The sequence below is a fragment of the Musa acuminata genome, unplaced genomic scaffold (assembly GCF_036884655.1).
Source record: "Musa acuminata AAA Group cultivar baxijiao unplaced genomic scaffold, Cavendish_Baxijiao_AAA HiC_scaffold_387, whole genome shotgun sequence".
NCBI lineage: Eukaryota > Viridiplantae > Streptophyta > Magnoliopsida > Zingiberales > Musaceae > Musa > Musa acuminata.
This window is the reverse complement of record NW_027020637.1, coordinates 17,537-34,402: the sequence shown is the minus strand read 5'-3', so window position 1 is coordinate 34,402 and position 16,866 is coordinate 17,537. Positions and strand designations below refer to the sequence as shown.

Here is a 16,866-nt window from a genome sequence, read left to right as displayed (position 1 = left end):
ATTACTGTCTTGTATTTATTACCATGCCGTAGATCAATCAAAAATCAGTGGACGGTTAGGAACACCAAAGTGCACAAAGGATTAGTAATAGAGATAATGTAAGGTATCAAAAAAAGAGATATTTCTACAATTTATAAAACGAATAAAAATAGGGACTTTAAGTTGGTTTATATTTATAAATTTATAAAATATAAATTTATAAAAAAAATAAAAAAATGAATAAAGATATTGATGCATAAAATAAATAAAAGAATAGATAAGAAGAGATTCGTCCACCTCCATGGATTTGATTCCTTCCCCTATAAAAAAACTTGCAATGCCAACCCCATTTGTAATTCCATCAATTATATATCTATCAAAAACTGAGTTAGTTCGGTTAATCCCCTTATACCCATGGTAAAAACCTTAGTATAAAAAATATCTATGTAACCACGATTATATGACCAATTGTATATCCCATTTTTTATTTGGTCCAAGAGAATCCTTTTAGGACCACCTTTTACAAATGCATTGATAAAGTTCAAATTCCGGAAAAACGAATAAGCAGACCCATATAAGATATATGCTATGAATAGTCCGGAAATAGCTATACTTACTGAAAAAATTGCATTTGTAAAAAATTCATACCAATCCACAGAATAACTCGAATTTGGATGGAAAAGGTTTGTGAGTGGAGTTAACCATTTGGATAATATATCCAAATCTATTACTCCTTGATCAAAATGAATTCCTATTGATCCAACAAACAAAGTAAATAATACCAATATAAGCAGAGGAAATAGCATAGTATTGTCCACTTCGCGAGGGTACATAGAAGTGTACTTTTTTTCGAAAGAAGTATTAAAGTATCGTATGCATTTTTTTAGATTATTATCAATTTTATACATATCCTTTGAAAAAAGAAGACCCTATTATTCATTGTTGATAAAGGTAAATTTCTATTGACTGCTTTGGCTACCTCCTTTCCCCATAGAGATATTGAATAGGACGAACTATTTTTTGTGCTACTGTAATCTTGAAAATGAACGCGCAAATGTCCATCAAAGGTAAGTAAATACACCCGAAACATATAAAATGCAGTCAATCCTGCTGTGAAACAAGCTATTATTGCGAAAATTGGTGAATACAACCAACTATCATTAAGAATTTCATCTTTGGACCAAAAACAAGCAAGAGGTGGAATACCGCAAATAGAAAGTGTACCCAATAAAAAAGTAGTTCTTGTAATTGGAACATATCTTCTTAAACCACCCATAAGAGCCATATTCTGACTTTTTTCTGGCGAATATCCAACAATAGGTTCCATTGAATGAATAATGGATCCGGATCCCAAAAACAATAAAGCTTTAGAATAGGCATGGGTAATCAAATGGAATAAAGCAGCTCGATAAGAACCTATACCTAGAGCTAACATAATATAACCCAATTGAGACATTGTAGAATAGGCTAAACTTCTTTTTATATCTCTTTGAGCAAGAGCCAAAGTAGCTCCTAGTAGTACTGTTATTACACCTATTAAAGATATGAAATTCATTATGTAAGGTATAGCTATGAAAATAGGAAGAAGTCGAGCTACAAGAAAAATTCCTGCTGCTACCATAGTAGCAGCGTGTATAAGAGCCGAGATGGGAGTGGGTCCTTCCATGGCATCGGGTAACCATACGTGAAGGGGGAATTGTGCGGATTTAGCAACTGCACCAATGAATAATAAAGAGGCACACAAAGTAGCAAATAAAGAACTGACACCATTATTATGGATCAAGTTATTAGTTATTTCGAACAAATCCCGAAATTCGAAACTACCTGTTATCCAATAAAAACCTAAAATTCCTAATAATAAACCAAAATCCCCTACACGGTTAGTTACAAAAGCTTTTTGACAAGCACTTGCTGCAGTCGGTCGTGTGAACCAAAATCCTATTAATAAATAGGAACACATCCCCACCAGTTCCCAAAAAATATAAATTTGTATCAAATTGGAACTGGTAACTAATCCCAACATGGAAGCATTGAAAAAACTCATATAAGCAAAAAATCTCAGATATCCTTGATCATGAGACATATAATTGTCACTATAAATAAGAACCAAGATTCCAACAGTAGTAATTAGTATTGACATAATAGAACTAAGTGGGTCGATCAAATATCCGAACTCTAAGGAAAAATCATTATTGATGGTCCAAGACCATAGATATTGATAGATAGAACTTCCATGTATTTGTTGAATAGATAAATTGGCTGAAAACCCCATAACTATACTTAACAGTAAAACACTAGGAAAAGCCCATATACGACGAATATTTTTTGTTGCTGTCGGAATCAGTAGAAGTCCAAATCCTATTGACACAGTAACTGGAAGTGGAAGAAAAGGTATTATCCATGCATATTGATATGTATGTTCCATAAGAAAACAAAATGAAATCTTTAATAATTCTACTATTCTAGTCTAGTCTTAGTAGAATATTCTATTCTGGTAATTTATAGCCATATTATATAGTATAATAAGAAAAAAGAGTTATACCAAAAGGAGTACTTGATTCTAATTATGTTTTAATAAAATTATATGTTTTAATAGGTTTAAAATATATTTTCAAACAGGTTTTAAATATATTTTTTAATAGGTTTTAAATATATTTTTTAATAGGTTTTAAACATATTCGAAATGCTTTTTTTAAAACTATTCTACCAGGGAATAAGTATAGATAATGACTAAAAGGAACAATCTATTTTGAACAAAACAATACATGTCTTTCACATACAACGATAAAAACTGGTAACCCTTTTTGAATGGCAGTTCCCAAAAAGCGTACTTCTATGTCAAAAAAACGTATTCGTAAAAATATTTGGAAAAAAAAAGGATTTTTAGCTGCAGTAAAGGCTTTTTCCTTAGCGAAATCGGTTTCCACCGGACGTTCAAAAAGTTTTTTTGTGCAACAAACAAATAATAAAGTCTTGGAATAATCGGAATTGACATACCCGAAGAACTTCGAATTTTTTAAGATGAACGATTCACATTAATTAATGTATTGAACTCCTCAATATCAATATGAGTTAGAACTAGCTGTTGTAGTATGTAGATGTGGTATGTAGAATAAAGGTATGTATATCGAATTCTGAATATTTTTTCTATCTACTTTTTTCACAATAGAAAAATATTTTTCTATTGTGAAAAGTAGAGTATGATTACGATAGAAATGAAAATTCTTTTGTTTCTTATATGCCTAACAAAAACCTAATTAGTTTGGTAAATCTTACCATTATGCATTATATATATAATGAAGAGACCATTATATATAATATGAAGAGTATTAATACTCTAATGATACTAAGGAATGATACTAAGGTGTCGAAATCGTTAGAAAATTTCAAATTCTTTTGATTTAGTGATGAAATTGTTATACATATGAAATCCTGGTTATTTAATCTTCTTCATTGAAAAAAAAAATATTTTTTTTTTCATTTTGTTTGAATCTATGAAATCAAATCGGATAAATAAAAAACGAATCAAAAAATAGAAAATGAACAATTCTTAGTTCTATACCTCGACAGACAACAAAACTATTGAGTTCTAACTGTTTTGGAAGAACTTAGTTTCTAGTACGCGAAAGTTTATTATTAAAACTAAACTTACTAAAACTAAACTTACTTTATTATTAAAACTAAACTTACAATGATCCCAACTAAAGATTCTTTTTTTGAATAGAGATTCAAATAGGAATTTAAATGAATTTTGATTTATCGATTCTAATGTTTACTAAACTATATTGAATCCTTGATTCTCGACGATTCAACATGAATTGACTATTATTATTTCAAGTAAGCCGCCATGGTGAAATTGGTAGACACGCTGCTCTTAGGAAGCAGTGCTAGAGCATCTCGGTTCGAGTCCGAGTGGCGGCATCCTTGAAATCCTAGAAAATAAATCCTCTAAAAGAGACACAATGGATCCTATAATGTATTCAATTCTCGATTTAAATTCTCTAATGGGACCCCTTTTTATGATATTTACAACTTTAGAACATATATTAACTCATATCTCTTTTTCGATAATTTCAATTGTGATTACGATTCATTTAATGATCTTATTAGTCCGCGAAATCGTAGGATTGCGTGATTCATTGGAAAAAGGGATGATAGCCACTTTTTTCTCTATAACAGGATTATTAGTTTCTCGTTGGATTTCTTCAGGACATTTTCCGTTAAGTAATTTATACGAGTCATTAATCTTCCTTTCGTGCAGTTTCTCCATTATTCATATGATTTCCAAGATGGGGAACCATAAAAATGATTTAAGCACAATAACCGCACCAAGTACCATTTTTACACAAGGCTTTGCCACGTCGGGTTTTTTAACTGAAATGCATCAATCCGCAATATTAGTACCTGCTCTACAATCTCAGTGGTTAATGATGCACGTAAGTATGATGTTATTAAGCTATGCAGCTCTTTTATGCGGATCACTATTATCAGTCGCTCTTCTAGTCATTACATTTCGAAAAAACATCGATATTTTTTGTAAAGGTAATAATTTCTTAATTAAACCATTTTTCTTTGGTGAGATTCAATATTTGAATGAAAAAAGAAGTGTTTTTAAAAACACTTCTTTTCTTTCATTTCGAAATTATTATAAATATCAATTGACTCAACGTTTGGATTATTGGAGTTATCGTGTCATTAGTTTAGGATTTACCTTTTTAACCATAGGCATTCTTTGTGGAGCAGTATGGGCTAATGAGGCATGGGGATCTTATTGGAATTGGGACCCCAAAGAAACTTGGGCTTTTATTACTTGGACCATATTCGCGATTTATTTACATACTAGAACTAGAATACATATTAGAAGTAGAACAAATCAAAGTTTGCAAAGTATGAATTCGGCACTTGTGGCTTCTATAGGATTTCTTATAATTTGGGTATGTTATTTTGGAATCAATCTATTAGGAATAGGTCTACATAGTTATGGTTCATTCACATTAACATCTACTTGAATAAACTACACAGATAAATAATTGAATAAACTACATAAAGAATACATAAGAACATCATCCCATATATATATAAAAAGCTTCTTGTTTGTGCGAGTTTTTGAGAACCGTTTGAATCATTCCTTATTCAAAACGGTTCTCAAAAACTCAAAATGCATCTCATTACAATTCTAATTCACTTTATTCTTTTGCATTGTACAGCGAACGATTTTAAAAATCTTAAAATCAAAGACAAAAATTATATTTCCGTATTATTAATGAAAGACTATCGATGAAAGTAATTAGATAGGATAGCTTGCACCCTGTCAACTGATAGCGAGAGAACGAAATCCGGATAAATACCAATACCTATTACGGGTAGAAAGATACAGATTGAAACAAATAGTTCTCGTGGTCCAGAATCCGCAAAATTAGAGTTTGGAACATTGAATAGCTTGTATCCATAGAACATCTGACGTAACATAGATAATAAATAAATAGGAGTTAATATCATTCCAATTGCCATTACAAAAGTAATTAGCATTTTTGGCATTAAAAGGTATTTTGGACTAGTAATTATTCCAAAAAATACTAATAATTCCGCAACAAAACCACTCATTCCTGGCAATGCAAGAGAAGCCATCGAAAAACTACTGAACATGGTAAATAGTTTTGGCATTGGGATCGATACCCCCCCCCATTTCGTCGAGATAAACAAGACGTATTCTATCACAACTCGTTCCTGCCAAGAAAAAAAGCGCAGCACCAATAAATCCATGAGAGAGTATTTGTAAAATGGCACCGTTGAGTCCCATTCCGGTTATAGAACCAATTCCTATAATTGTGAAACCCATGTGAGATACAGAGGAATAGGCTATTCTTTTTTTTAAATTCCGTTGACCGAGAGAGGTTGAAGCTGCATAGATTATTTGAATCGTTCCCACTATTACCAACCAGGGAGAAAATATAGAATGAGCGTGGGGTAATAATTCCATATTGATCCGAATAAGTCCATATGCGCCCATTTTTAATAAGATTCCAGCTAGAAGCATACATGTACTGTAATGTGCTTCTCCATGGGTATCTGGTAACCACGTATGTAGGGGTATAATCGGCGATTTGACAGCATAAGCAATAAGGAATCCAAAATATAATATTATTTCCAATGCCACAGGATATGATTGATTAGTTAATTTTGAAAAATCTAATGTGGGTTCATTAGGGCCATATAAACCCATACCTAGAACTCCTATTAAGAGAAAAATGGAGCCCCCCGCAGTGTACAAAATAAACTTTGTGGCCGAGTAGAGACGTTTCTTTCCCCCCCACATGGATAAAAGTAAATAAACAGGAATTAATTCTAACTCCCACAGCATGAAAAAAAGTAAAAGGTCTCTAGAAGAAAATAATCCTATTTGACCGCTGTACATTGCTAACATGAGAAAATAGAACAATCGCGAATTTCGAGTAACTGGCCAAGCCGCTAAGGTAGCTAAAGTGGTGATAAATCCTGTCAGTAAAATAGGTCCTATGGAAAGCCCATCGATTCCCAGTCTCCAGTGAAAATCAAAAACATCTATCCATTTTAAATCTTCCTCCAATTGGGTTAATGGATCGTCCAATTGGAAATGATAACAGAAAACATAGGTTGTTAGAAGGAGTTCCAACGAGCATATACATATAGCATACCACCTAAACATCTTATTTCCTTTATGAGGAAGAAAGAAAATGGAAGAACCGACGGATATCGGCAAAACAACAAGTATTGTTAACCAAGGAAAATAACTCGTGATAAAGACAAGATACGTTTGACCAGAAAAACCCGTGCTCGGAATAGAATAATATATTTTCTCGAGTACGGGCTTTTGTCGGTAAAGAGGAATCAATTGATTCAAGTGGATTTTTTTGTAACGTATCAATAACCTAGACCCATGCTGCGAGTTGTTTCATATGATAAATAAACACGGACACTCAAAAAATCCGTGGGGCAGGCGGATTCACATCTCTTACAACCCACACAGTCCTCGGTTCTTGGTGCGGAAGCAATTTGCTTAGCTTTACATCCGTCCCAAGGTATCATTTCCAATACGTCTGTGGGGCAGGCTCGTACACATTGAGTACACCCTATACATGTATCATAAATTTTTACTGAATGTGACATTGGATCTATAAATTCCAGATTTTAACATCAAAAATTTTCAATCTGGTAGAAAATTAGTATTTAATTATAGACACCAGACGAAGCAGTGGTTTATTAAAATTTTAAGAATCAATATATTTCTAAATCTGTTCATGAGAAAAAGCCAAGAGACTTTGATTTCCGTTTCAAAAATCATGATCATACGAGTCACATGTGTAAATAAAAATTGGCCGACAAAACAAATTGATCAATCATTCAAATCAATATTTCAATATTCATATTTTCAATATGAAATATGAATATATAAAAATAAAACTAAATTAGTAATTTAATTTATTTTCGTAATATGATTAACATATTATTATTTAATAATATTATTTTTATTATTTTATTATAATATTTATAATATTATGCAGTATATTATTATATAATACATTTATATTATTATATAATACATTAAAAATACATTAAAAACATTAAAATTTAAATACATTAAAATTAAATAAAATAAACAAATAAAAAACGAAATAAAAAAATTATAATACCAATTAAATTAAGAATATAATTATTTTTCATTAATGGAATATGAAAGTGAAAGAATAGAAATAGAAAAATATTCCAATTTCATTTATATTTTCTTATGCTTTATCATGTTGTGTGGTGTCTTGATTTATATGATCATTATAACTGATTATTCAATATATGATCATGATAATTATCACTAATTATTCAACAAATTCGATTGATTGATACGAGTTGATTTTCTGTTTCGATGAATCGACGAAACAATAGCTAGACCAATAGCTGCTTCAGCAGCTGCAACAGCTATAATAAAGATTGAGAAAATGTTTCCTTTTAATTGGCGACTATCAAATATATCAGAAAATGTTACAAGATTAATATTAACCGAATTTAGTATAAGCTCAAGACACATAAGTGCTCTAACCATGTTTCGACTTGTGATCAATCCATAGAGACCGATAGAAAATAAATAAACACTCAAAAAAAGTACATGCTCGAACATCATTGACTAACTCCTTATCAATCTCGATTCATTTCAATATGAACAATTGAAGCGATTCGATTTTTTATTTATTTAGAACTTCTAAAATTCTAAAAACTTTTTAATTCTTTTAAAATTCTAAGTATTTATTATTGGCGAGCCATAGTAATTGCACCTATCAAGGAAACTAAAAGAATTATAGAAATTAGTTCAAAGGGAAGATAAAAATCTGTCGATAAATGAATCCCAATTTGTTGAACGTTACTTATTAGGTCCTGTTCTATAATCTGGTTTGATCTTGTAGTCCAAATAATTCCGTACCATGACGTATCTGGTATAGTAGTAATTAGTGAAAAAAGAATACTTGTACAAACCAGTGAAGTGACTCCATCTCCAATGGTCCAAAAATACGAATCATTGGAATATTCTGAACCATTCATGAACATTACCGCAAATATGATTAAGACATTTACGGCTCCCACATAAATAAGTAGCTGTGCGGCAGCTACAAAAAAAGAGTTCGATGGAATGTAGAATAAGGATATACAAACAAGAACCAATCCCAATGAAAAAGCAGAATAAATAGGATTGGTAAGTAATACTACCCCCAGACCCCCTAATATAAGAACTGACCCCAGAAATGCTACAAGAATATCATGTATTGGTCCAGGTAAATCCATTATGTATAATATGTAAAAAAAAAAATATATAAGTCAAATCATGACCTTACTAAATGGTCCAGGAAAGGAAAAGGGTTACCCCATTTTTATTGTATATGATATGTTCCTAATTGAATTAAATCTTAATATGGATTAATTTAATATTAATTTTATATATAGATATAATTATTTTATTGGGCCAATCCTACTTACTTTTTATCCAAAAGAAAAAGAATAAAAAAAGTAGTTGAAATTGTATATTTCGAAATTCCCGTGATAAAAATATTATAAGTTTAAATCAAAGAGTGATTCTCACCAATCTATAGTTACTAATTAAATCTATAGTTACTAATTATTATTTGTAGTTACTGACCAACCAAAATAAAAAAGTTTTGATCTTTTATATCAAAACAAAATCTTAGTAATCGGTAATCGTTCTTGAATCAAAGGGTTTATCTTTATCTATTTTGATTTGAGTCGAATTCATAACTGTTTGAATTGTGTAATCTTCAATTACTGACATTGGTAACCGACTCAAAGCAATTTGATTATAATTCAATTCGTGACGATCATAAGTAGAAAGCTCATATTCTTCAGTCATTGATAAACAGTTTGTTGGACAATACTCGACACAGTTACCACAAAATATACAGACCCCGAAATCAATACTATAATTAAGCAATTGTTTCTTTTTCATATCTCTTTCCAATCTCCAATCAACAACAGGTAGATCTATTGGGCATACACGAACACATACTTCGCAAGCAATACATTTATCAAATTCAAAGTGAATTCGACCACGAAAACGTTCTGACGTAATTGATTTCTCATAAGGATATTGAATAGTTACAGGTAAACGGTTTGTGTGGGATAAGGTAATTATGAAACTTTGACCAATATACCTTGCAGCTCGTATTGTTTGTTGACCATAATTCATGAACCCAGTTACCATGGGAAACATATTGTAGATATCCATAAATAAATTGATGTTTCTTTCTCTTGTTTGAAAGAGGTTATGAATCTAGAATATCGTTATCGTATTCTGTTATTTTATAGTGAAACAAGTTGGGAAGAAGTTGTCAATAATAGATTACCCAAAGAAATAGGTAAAAGAAATTTCCATCCAAGATTTAATAGCTGGTCCATTCTCATCCTAGGTAAAGTCCATCTTGTTGTGATAGAAATGAACAGAAACAAATAAGCTTTAACTAATGTAATAAAGATACCAATTGTCATTCCAAAGACTCCAGCTATTTTTTTTATTCCGAAAAGCTCAGGAATGGATATGTACGGAATAGATAAATTCCACCCACCTAAGTAAAGAACCGTTACGAATAACGAAGAAGCTAATAGATTTAGGTAAGAAGCAAGATAAAATAAACCAAATCTGATACCAGAATATTCGGTTTGATAACCTGCTACTAATTCCTCCTCTGCTTCTGGTAAATCAAAGGGCAATCTCTCACATTCAGCTAGAGAAGAAATTATGAAAACTATAAATCCTATGGGCTGACGCCATAGATTCCACCCCCAAAAGCCATATTTGGACTGTGCTTCAACTATATCAACTGTACTTGAACTGTTAGATAATTATAGTCGATAATAACATTACTGTTTCCATCGCTATTCCAAAACCGTACATGAGACCTCAGCTTCATACGGCTCCTCTATGGCCACAAATAAATGTAAGGACTAGTTCGATATTATCACCCCTTTTCTTTTGGGATAACTAGAATAAAGATATATCAGAGAGTCCGAAATTAAACCAATGGAATTCCGTTTGCTAGAATAAGAAAAAGTGCTTCGGAATTAATCTCATCCCTTATGATAATAAAAATGTATTTTTCTTTGTTCGGTAATAACTCAGCCCTTCAATAAAATACTCGTTATATCAATAAATCTAAAGAATTTAAAGAATTAGGAATTAGTCCATTAATTGTGATAGGAATTCCACCCATATGGATGGGAAAAAAGAATAAATAAATATCTTTTTTTTATTAATTCGATTATTACATTCCATTTCTTTTGTTCCTGTTCTTCTATCTCAGAAGAGGGTACTTTGAAAAAAAAAGAATAAGGGATTAATTCGTTCTGGATAGTCATTTCTTTAATCAGTGAATAGGAGCATACTCTAGATCGGAATCGTAGGGAAGTACTGCTTGATCATTTCTACCAACTTAAAGTCCCTATTTTTATTCGTTTTATAAATTGTAGAAATATCTCTTTTTTTGATACCTTACATTATCTCTATTACTAATCCTTTGTGCACTTTGGTGTTCCTAACCGTCCACTGATTTTTGATTGATCTACGGCATGGTAATAAATACAAGACAGTAATGAAAACTCCATACAGTTGATCTTTTACACCCGCTCCAAGATATGATGACTAATGAAAGAATCTTAATCTTGGGGTAAACAGTTTACACTGCTTATGTTTACTTCAACTTTATTCTTGTACATATGAAATGAGATTTTATCTTCTTACTGCAAACTTCTAAGTTGTTTTGTTTCACTCATATAACTATCTGGTTTAACTCATTGACCCGAATGATGAATAAAAAATAAAATACCTATTCAATACATTACATTCAACTTCTTTCCTTTACTTCTAGGAAAGAAGTATAAAGTTCATGTTCAACGAATCACACGTAGAGATATTGATAACACACATAGAGTTAATGGTATTTCATAACTAATAGATTGAGCAGCAGCTCGTAGACCACCTGAAAAGGAATATTTATTATTCGATCCGTATCCTGACATAAGAAGCCCAATAGGAGCAATACTTGAAATGGCGACCCATAAAAAAACACCTATACTGAGATCGGCTAAAATGAGGCGATACCCAAAAGGAATTACTAAATAACTTAGTAGAATTGATATGACCACTATAGACGGTCCAATACTAAACAAACGAACATCTCCTCTAGATGGGAGAAGGTCTTCTTTAAAAAGTAGTTTAGTTCCATCTGCTAGAGCTTGAAGAATTCCCAAGGGGCCGGCATATTCAGGCCCAATACGTTGTTGTATCGCTGCAGATATTTCTCTTTCTAACCACACAATTACTAGTACCCCTATTGTAATTCCCAATATAAGGGTCAAAATGGGTACAAAGATCCATATGAGTCCATATACTTCTTTTAAGGATTCCGATATAGAAAAAGAATTGATAGTTTGTACTTCTGTCGTATCAATTATCATTTCAACGATCAACCTCTCCCATAATGATATCTATACTACCTAGTATCGTCATGATATCAGCCAATTTCATTCTTTTAACTAGCTGAGGAAGAATTTGCAAATTTATGAAGCCGGGTGGACGAATTTTCCATCTCCAAGGGAAAACACTATTATCTCCTATCAAATAAATTCCTAATTCCCCTTTTGGGGCTTCTACTCTCACGTAAAGTTCTTGTTTCGACAATTCAAAATTGGGTGAAGGTTTTTTACTAATAAATCTATATTCAAAATCATTCCATTCGGAATTTTTTGCTCTATCAAAGCGTCGGACTTCTAAATTCTCATAGGGTCCTCCAGGAATTCCTTCTAGAGCCTGTTGAATTATTTTTATAGATTCCCTCATTTCACCGATTCGTACTAAATAACGAGCTAACGAATCTCCTTCTTTTTGCCATTGGACTTCCCAATCGAATTCATTGTAACACTCATAATTATCAATTTTACGAAGATCCCATTGTGTTCCAGAAGCTCGTAACATCGGTCCTGATAAACCCCAATTTATTGCTTCCTCTCCACCAATAATGCCCACTCCTTCGACTCGCTCCAAAAAAATGGGATTTCGCGTAATGAGTTTTTGATATTCAACAATTCCTGTTAAAAAATAATCGCAAAAATCCAAACATTTATCTATCCAGCCATAAGGTAGATCGGCAGCTACTCCTCCGATGCGGAAATAATTATGCATCATTCGCATACCTGTGGCGGCTTCGAATAAATCATATATCAATTCTCTCTCTCTGAAAATATAGAAAAAGGGAGTCTGCGCGCCGATATCCGCCATAAAAGGCCCAAGCCATAACAAATGAGAAGCTATACGGCTCAGCTCCAGCATAATTACTCTGATATAGCTAGCCCTTTTAGGTACTTGAACATTTTCCAGTTGTTCTGGTGCATTTACCGTTATTGCCTCTGTGAACATAGTAGCTAAATAATCCCAACGTGTTACATAAGGCAGATATTGTATAATTGTTCGGTTTTCCGCTATTTTTTCCATCCCTCTGTGTAAATAGCCCAATATGGGTTCACAGTCAATAACATCTTCACCATCGAGAGTAACGATCAGTCGAAGAACACCATGCATTGATGGGTGGTGAGGACCCATATTAACTATCATGAAATCTTTTTTTGTAGCCGGTACAGTCATATCTTTTCTTCCTTAATTCATTATTTCATGAATTCCTCAAAAAAGTAGGAGGTTCATCAAAATAAAAAATCTAATAACTACTATACTAATTCAAACGATTTAATTAACGATTTTTTGGCTCCCGAATATCCAACTGGTCAATTAATTTCTTATAACGCGCTCTATTTTTCTTTGACAAATAAGCCAGCAGACGTTGACGTTTTCTCAGAATTTTTTGTAGACCTCTTTGTGATAAAAAATCTCTTTTGTGCAATTCCAAATGTGAAGTAAGTCTTCGTATCTTATTGGTGAAACTTAATACTTGAAATTCAACAGAACCCCTGTTTTCTTCTTTTTCTTCTTGTGGAAGAAGTGAAATGAATGAATTTTTGACCATAAAACTTTTTTTATCTTTTTCTTTTCTTTCTTTTCCATGCCATGGATTTTACCGATCAGGAAAAATAAAATAATAATTATTATATTATGTCAATTTTTTTTAATCTAGTACACGCAAAAATTTAGATTTATCCGTTTCTATCTAAATCAAATTTTCCATTTGATTTAGATAGAAAAGAAAAGGATAATATATTTCTGCATTTACGAAAGAGAATGATTTCTTTGCACCTAAAAAGATTCTGTAGATTTCTTTCTAGATTCAATTGAATTGATACACAAGTAAATACGTATCATGTACCAGAACGTAACACACCATATGCGTACATCTTTCGGTTTTTATTTACTGAAAACGGCATGTGATATATAGGAAATATACTATTAAATAATTCTGAATCGTGGATACATACGTATCCTTGACATACTGAAACGACTACCATTATTGGTATCAAACCAATAGCGATTCATACAAGCTAAATCTTCTAATCGGTAATTGGGCCAAAGAAACAATTTGCATTTAATTAATTTATTTAAATCCGTATTAAGACGTTTGTCCTCATTCAAAAATTGTTCAGAGTTTCTTATGTTGTTTTCGTTGCAAAATACTGGATTTCTATTCACAATATCCCGATTATGAGAGTTGAAACAAATTAGAATTCTCAATTCTCTACGACGTCTAGGAGATAGAATATTTTCAGGAACAAAGAAATTATAATGATCTTGATCCCCATTCACAAATATATTGCCATGTCGTCCAGTGGATTTTTTCAAATTATTCTTATCAACATATCTTTTCTTTATGTATTTTCTATTAATTTGGTGTTTACTCTTATCGATCAATGAAATACTTATGGTTTGATATATAATGAATTTTCCATCCCTTCTTAAAGATAGACGAATTGGTTCGATAATTAATATTCCCCTTTTTATTAATTCTGTAAGAGCTAGATCTTTCTGAATCAGCATTACATCCAGATGCATCTCTCCTCTTTGAATCGAGGATATAGCAATTTCCCTTGGATTTATCAATCTAAGTAGGAGACAATATATCCTAACATTATTAATAATTTTTTGATTCAAGGGGTCATCCCATCTTAATTGAAAAATAAAATATTTTTTCAGGAACAAATCTAGTTCTCCTTCCTTATTTTTCTTGGATTGTTTTTTTTTTTTTTTACCTTTTTTAATGTTTGATCTCGTGCAATCCTCTTCAAGATATTCCTTTTGGTTTTGTTTTTGTGGATCTGATACAAGATTTGATTGACCCTCTTTTTCTTGGTTGGAATTTTGAAATTCTATTTTAACGGAATCTTTGATGTTTTGATTTTGACTAATATTTTTTTTATTTTGATTTTGACTAATATTTTTTTTATTTTGATTTTGACTAATATTTTTTTTATTTTGATTTTGACTAATATTTTTTTTATTTTGATTTTGACTAATATTTTTTTTATTTTGATTTTGACTAATATTTTTTTTATTTTGATTTTGACTAATATTTTTTTTATTTTGATTTTGACTAATATTTTTTTCATTTTGATTTTGACTAATATTTTTTTCATTTTGATTTTGACTAATATCATTTTCATAATAAATATTAGAAAGAAGTAATTTGATTGGTATGATCCACGGTTTAATCTTATATGCATCAAAAGGTAACACAAATTCTGGGAAGAACCAAGGTTCTAGATTTGATATGGTAGAATAATTTCGATTCATTCCCATCCAATCAAAAATTTTTTTTTGATGAGTCTTAGTCTTAGTATTTTTATTAGTATTTTTATAAATTTCGGTACCGATATACATATCGGTCCAGTCCTCAATATCACTATTGTTCTCAATATCACTATTGTTCTCAATATCACTATTGTTCTCAATATCACTATTGTTTCTAAGGCAAAAATGAAGAATTCTATAATCCAAATATTTTCTATCCAGATTTTTATGGGTATCAATAAAATATCCTTTTTTTAGGTAATCATCAATAGTCATATTTAGCAATACATAAAACGATTCGGGTTTCAGTGTGTATGAGTCCTTACTATCCCCATAATTTATATATTCATGTGATAAAAGATCATATCTGTAGTGTTTTTTAAATTTTTCTTTTTGACTCATCGATAAATCCACTGCACAAAAATTTTCATTCATGTAATGAATTAATCGGTCTTTTTCTTTTTTATATGAATACAATTTCATTGATTCTTTATTTTGAATAGTACAACGTTGATTGACTCTATTTCGCCATTTTTTCGGTACTAATCGAGACCATTTGCTCCGAGAAAAATTATATTGATAATGACCCTTTAACCAGTTTTTCCATTTATTCATTCCAGACTTATTAATTTTCTTATGCCTTGATTTGGAATCAAACCTTGATTTGGAATCAAATATTCCTCGTGTCATACAATAATACTTTATCTTGTCTTTAATAAAAGGATAGGTCCCGTGATCGTGATATTGAAGTACAGATCTCAGGTGATGGTTGTTAAATAATTGGGTTTGTGACAATTTGTAAAATACATATGCTTGGGACAAGGAAGATAAGTCGTGATAAGTGTTTAAATCATTTCTAATATTAGGATTAGAAAAGGACTTTTTTATAGTCGAAATAAAGTTCATTGTATCTTGATCTGTTTCATCAATTCCTTCTTGATTTCTTTCATCGTTGTAAATGGATTCATTGATAATTGTTTTTTTTAAAAGTTGTGCATTAACCTTAGAAATGGTAACCATACATTGCAAGATATCTATGTATATTTTTTCAATGAAAGATTTCATAAAATAATGTGATTTGCGTATTAATCGGGTATTTTTTCTTTGAAGTATCTGCCAAATATGTTTTTGTAATTCCGGTCTTTTATCATGATAGGCTAGAACTATTTTCTTCTTGTCTTTTGTGATTCCTTCTATTTGATTCCTTATTGTGATTGTCTTATCAGCAAGATCTTTCATTTTTTTTTCTATGAGTAAATAATTTGTCCAATTCATAGATCGAATTTGAATGGTCGATTCGTGAATAATCTGATTATTTTTTTTTGAATCTTTTGCATTTTCATTTGGTTCATGTACTTTTCCCTTCCTCAATTCAAATAAAGAAATTTGGTTCACTTTTTCAAGTTTCTTCATTATTCGTTTTAGAACTAGAACTGTTCGTTTTAGAACTAGAACTATTCGTTTTAGAACTAGAACTATTCGTTTTAGAACTCGTTTTAGAACTCGTTTTAGAACTAGAACTATTTTGATGACCCATCTTTTTTTTTCTTTTGAAACTTTTAGAGAGTTCTTTTTTACTTTTCTAATTTTTTTTTTGAGTTCCTTATATATGGGTTCAAAAAAAGAAG

General features: G+C 31.1%; 1 protein-coding gene across 1 annotated transcript; it reads right to left on the bottom strand.

The window, feature by feature from the left end:
- Nucleotides 1-4,544: 4,544 nt before the first annotated feature.
- On the bottom strand, nt 4,545-7,500 carry LOC135658299 (NAD(P)H-quinone oxidoreductase chain 4, chloroplastic-like). The gene is given in 2 exon segments (XM_065176112.1): nt 4,545-5,661; nt 5,663-7,500. Coding segments are annotated over 2 exon segments (1,413 nt in total). The 5' UTR covers nt 6,665-7,500; the 3' UTR covers nt 4,545-5,250.
- Nucleotides 7,501-16,866: the final 9,366 nt, after the last annotated feature.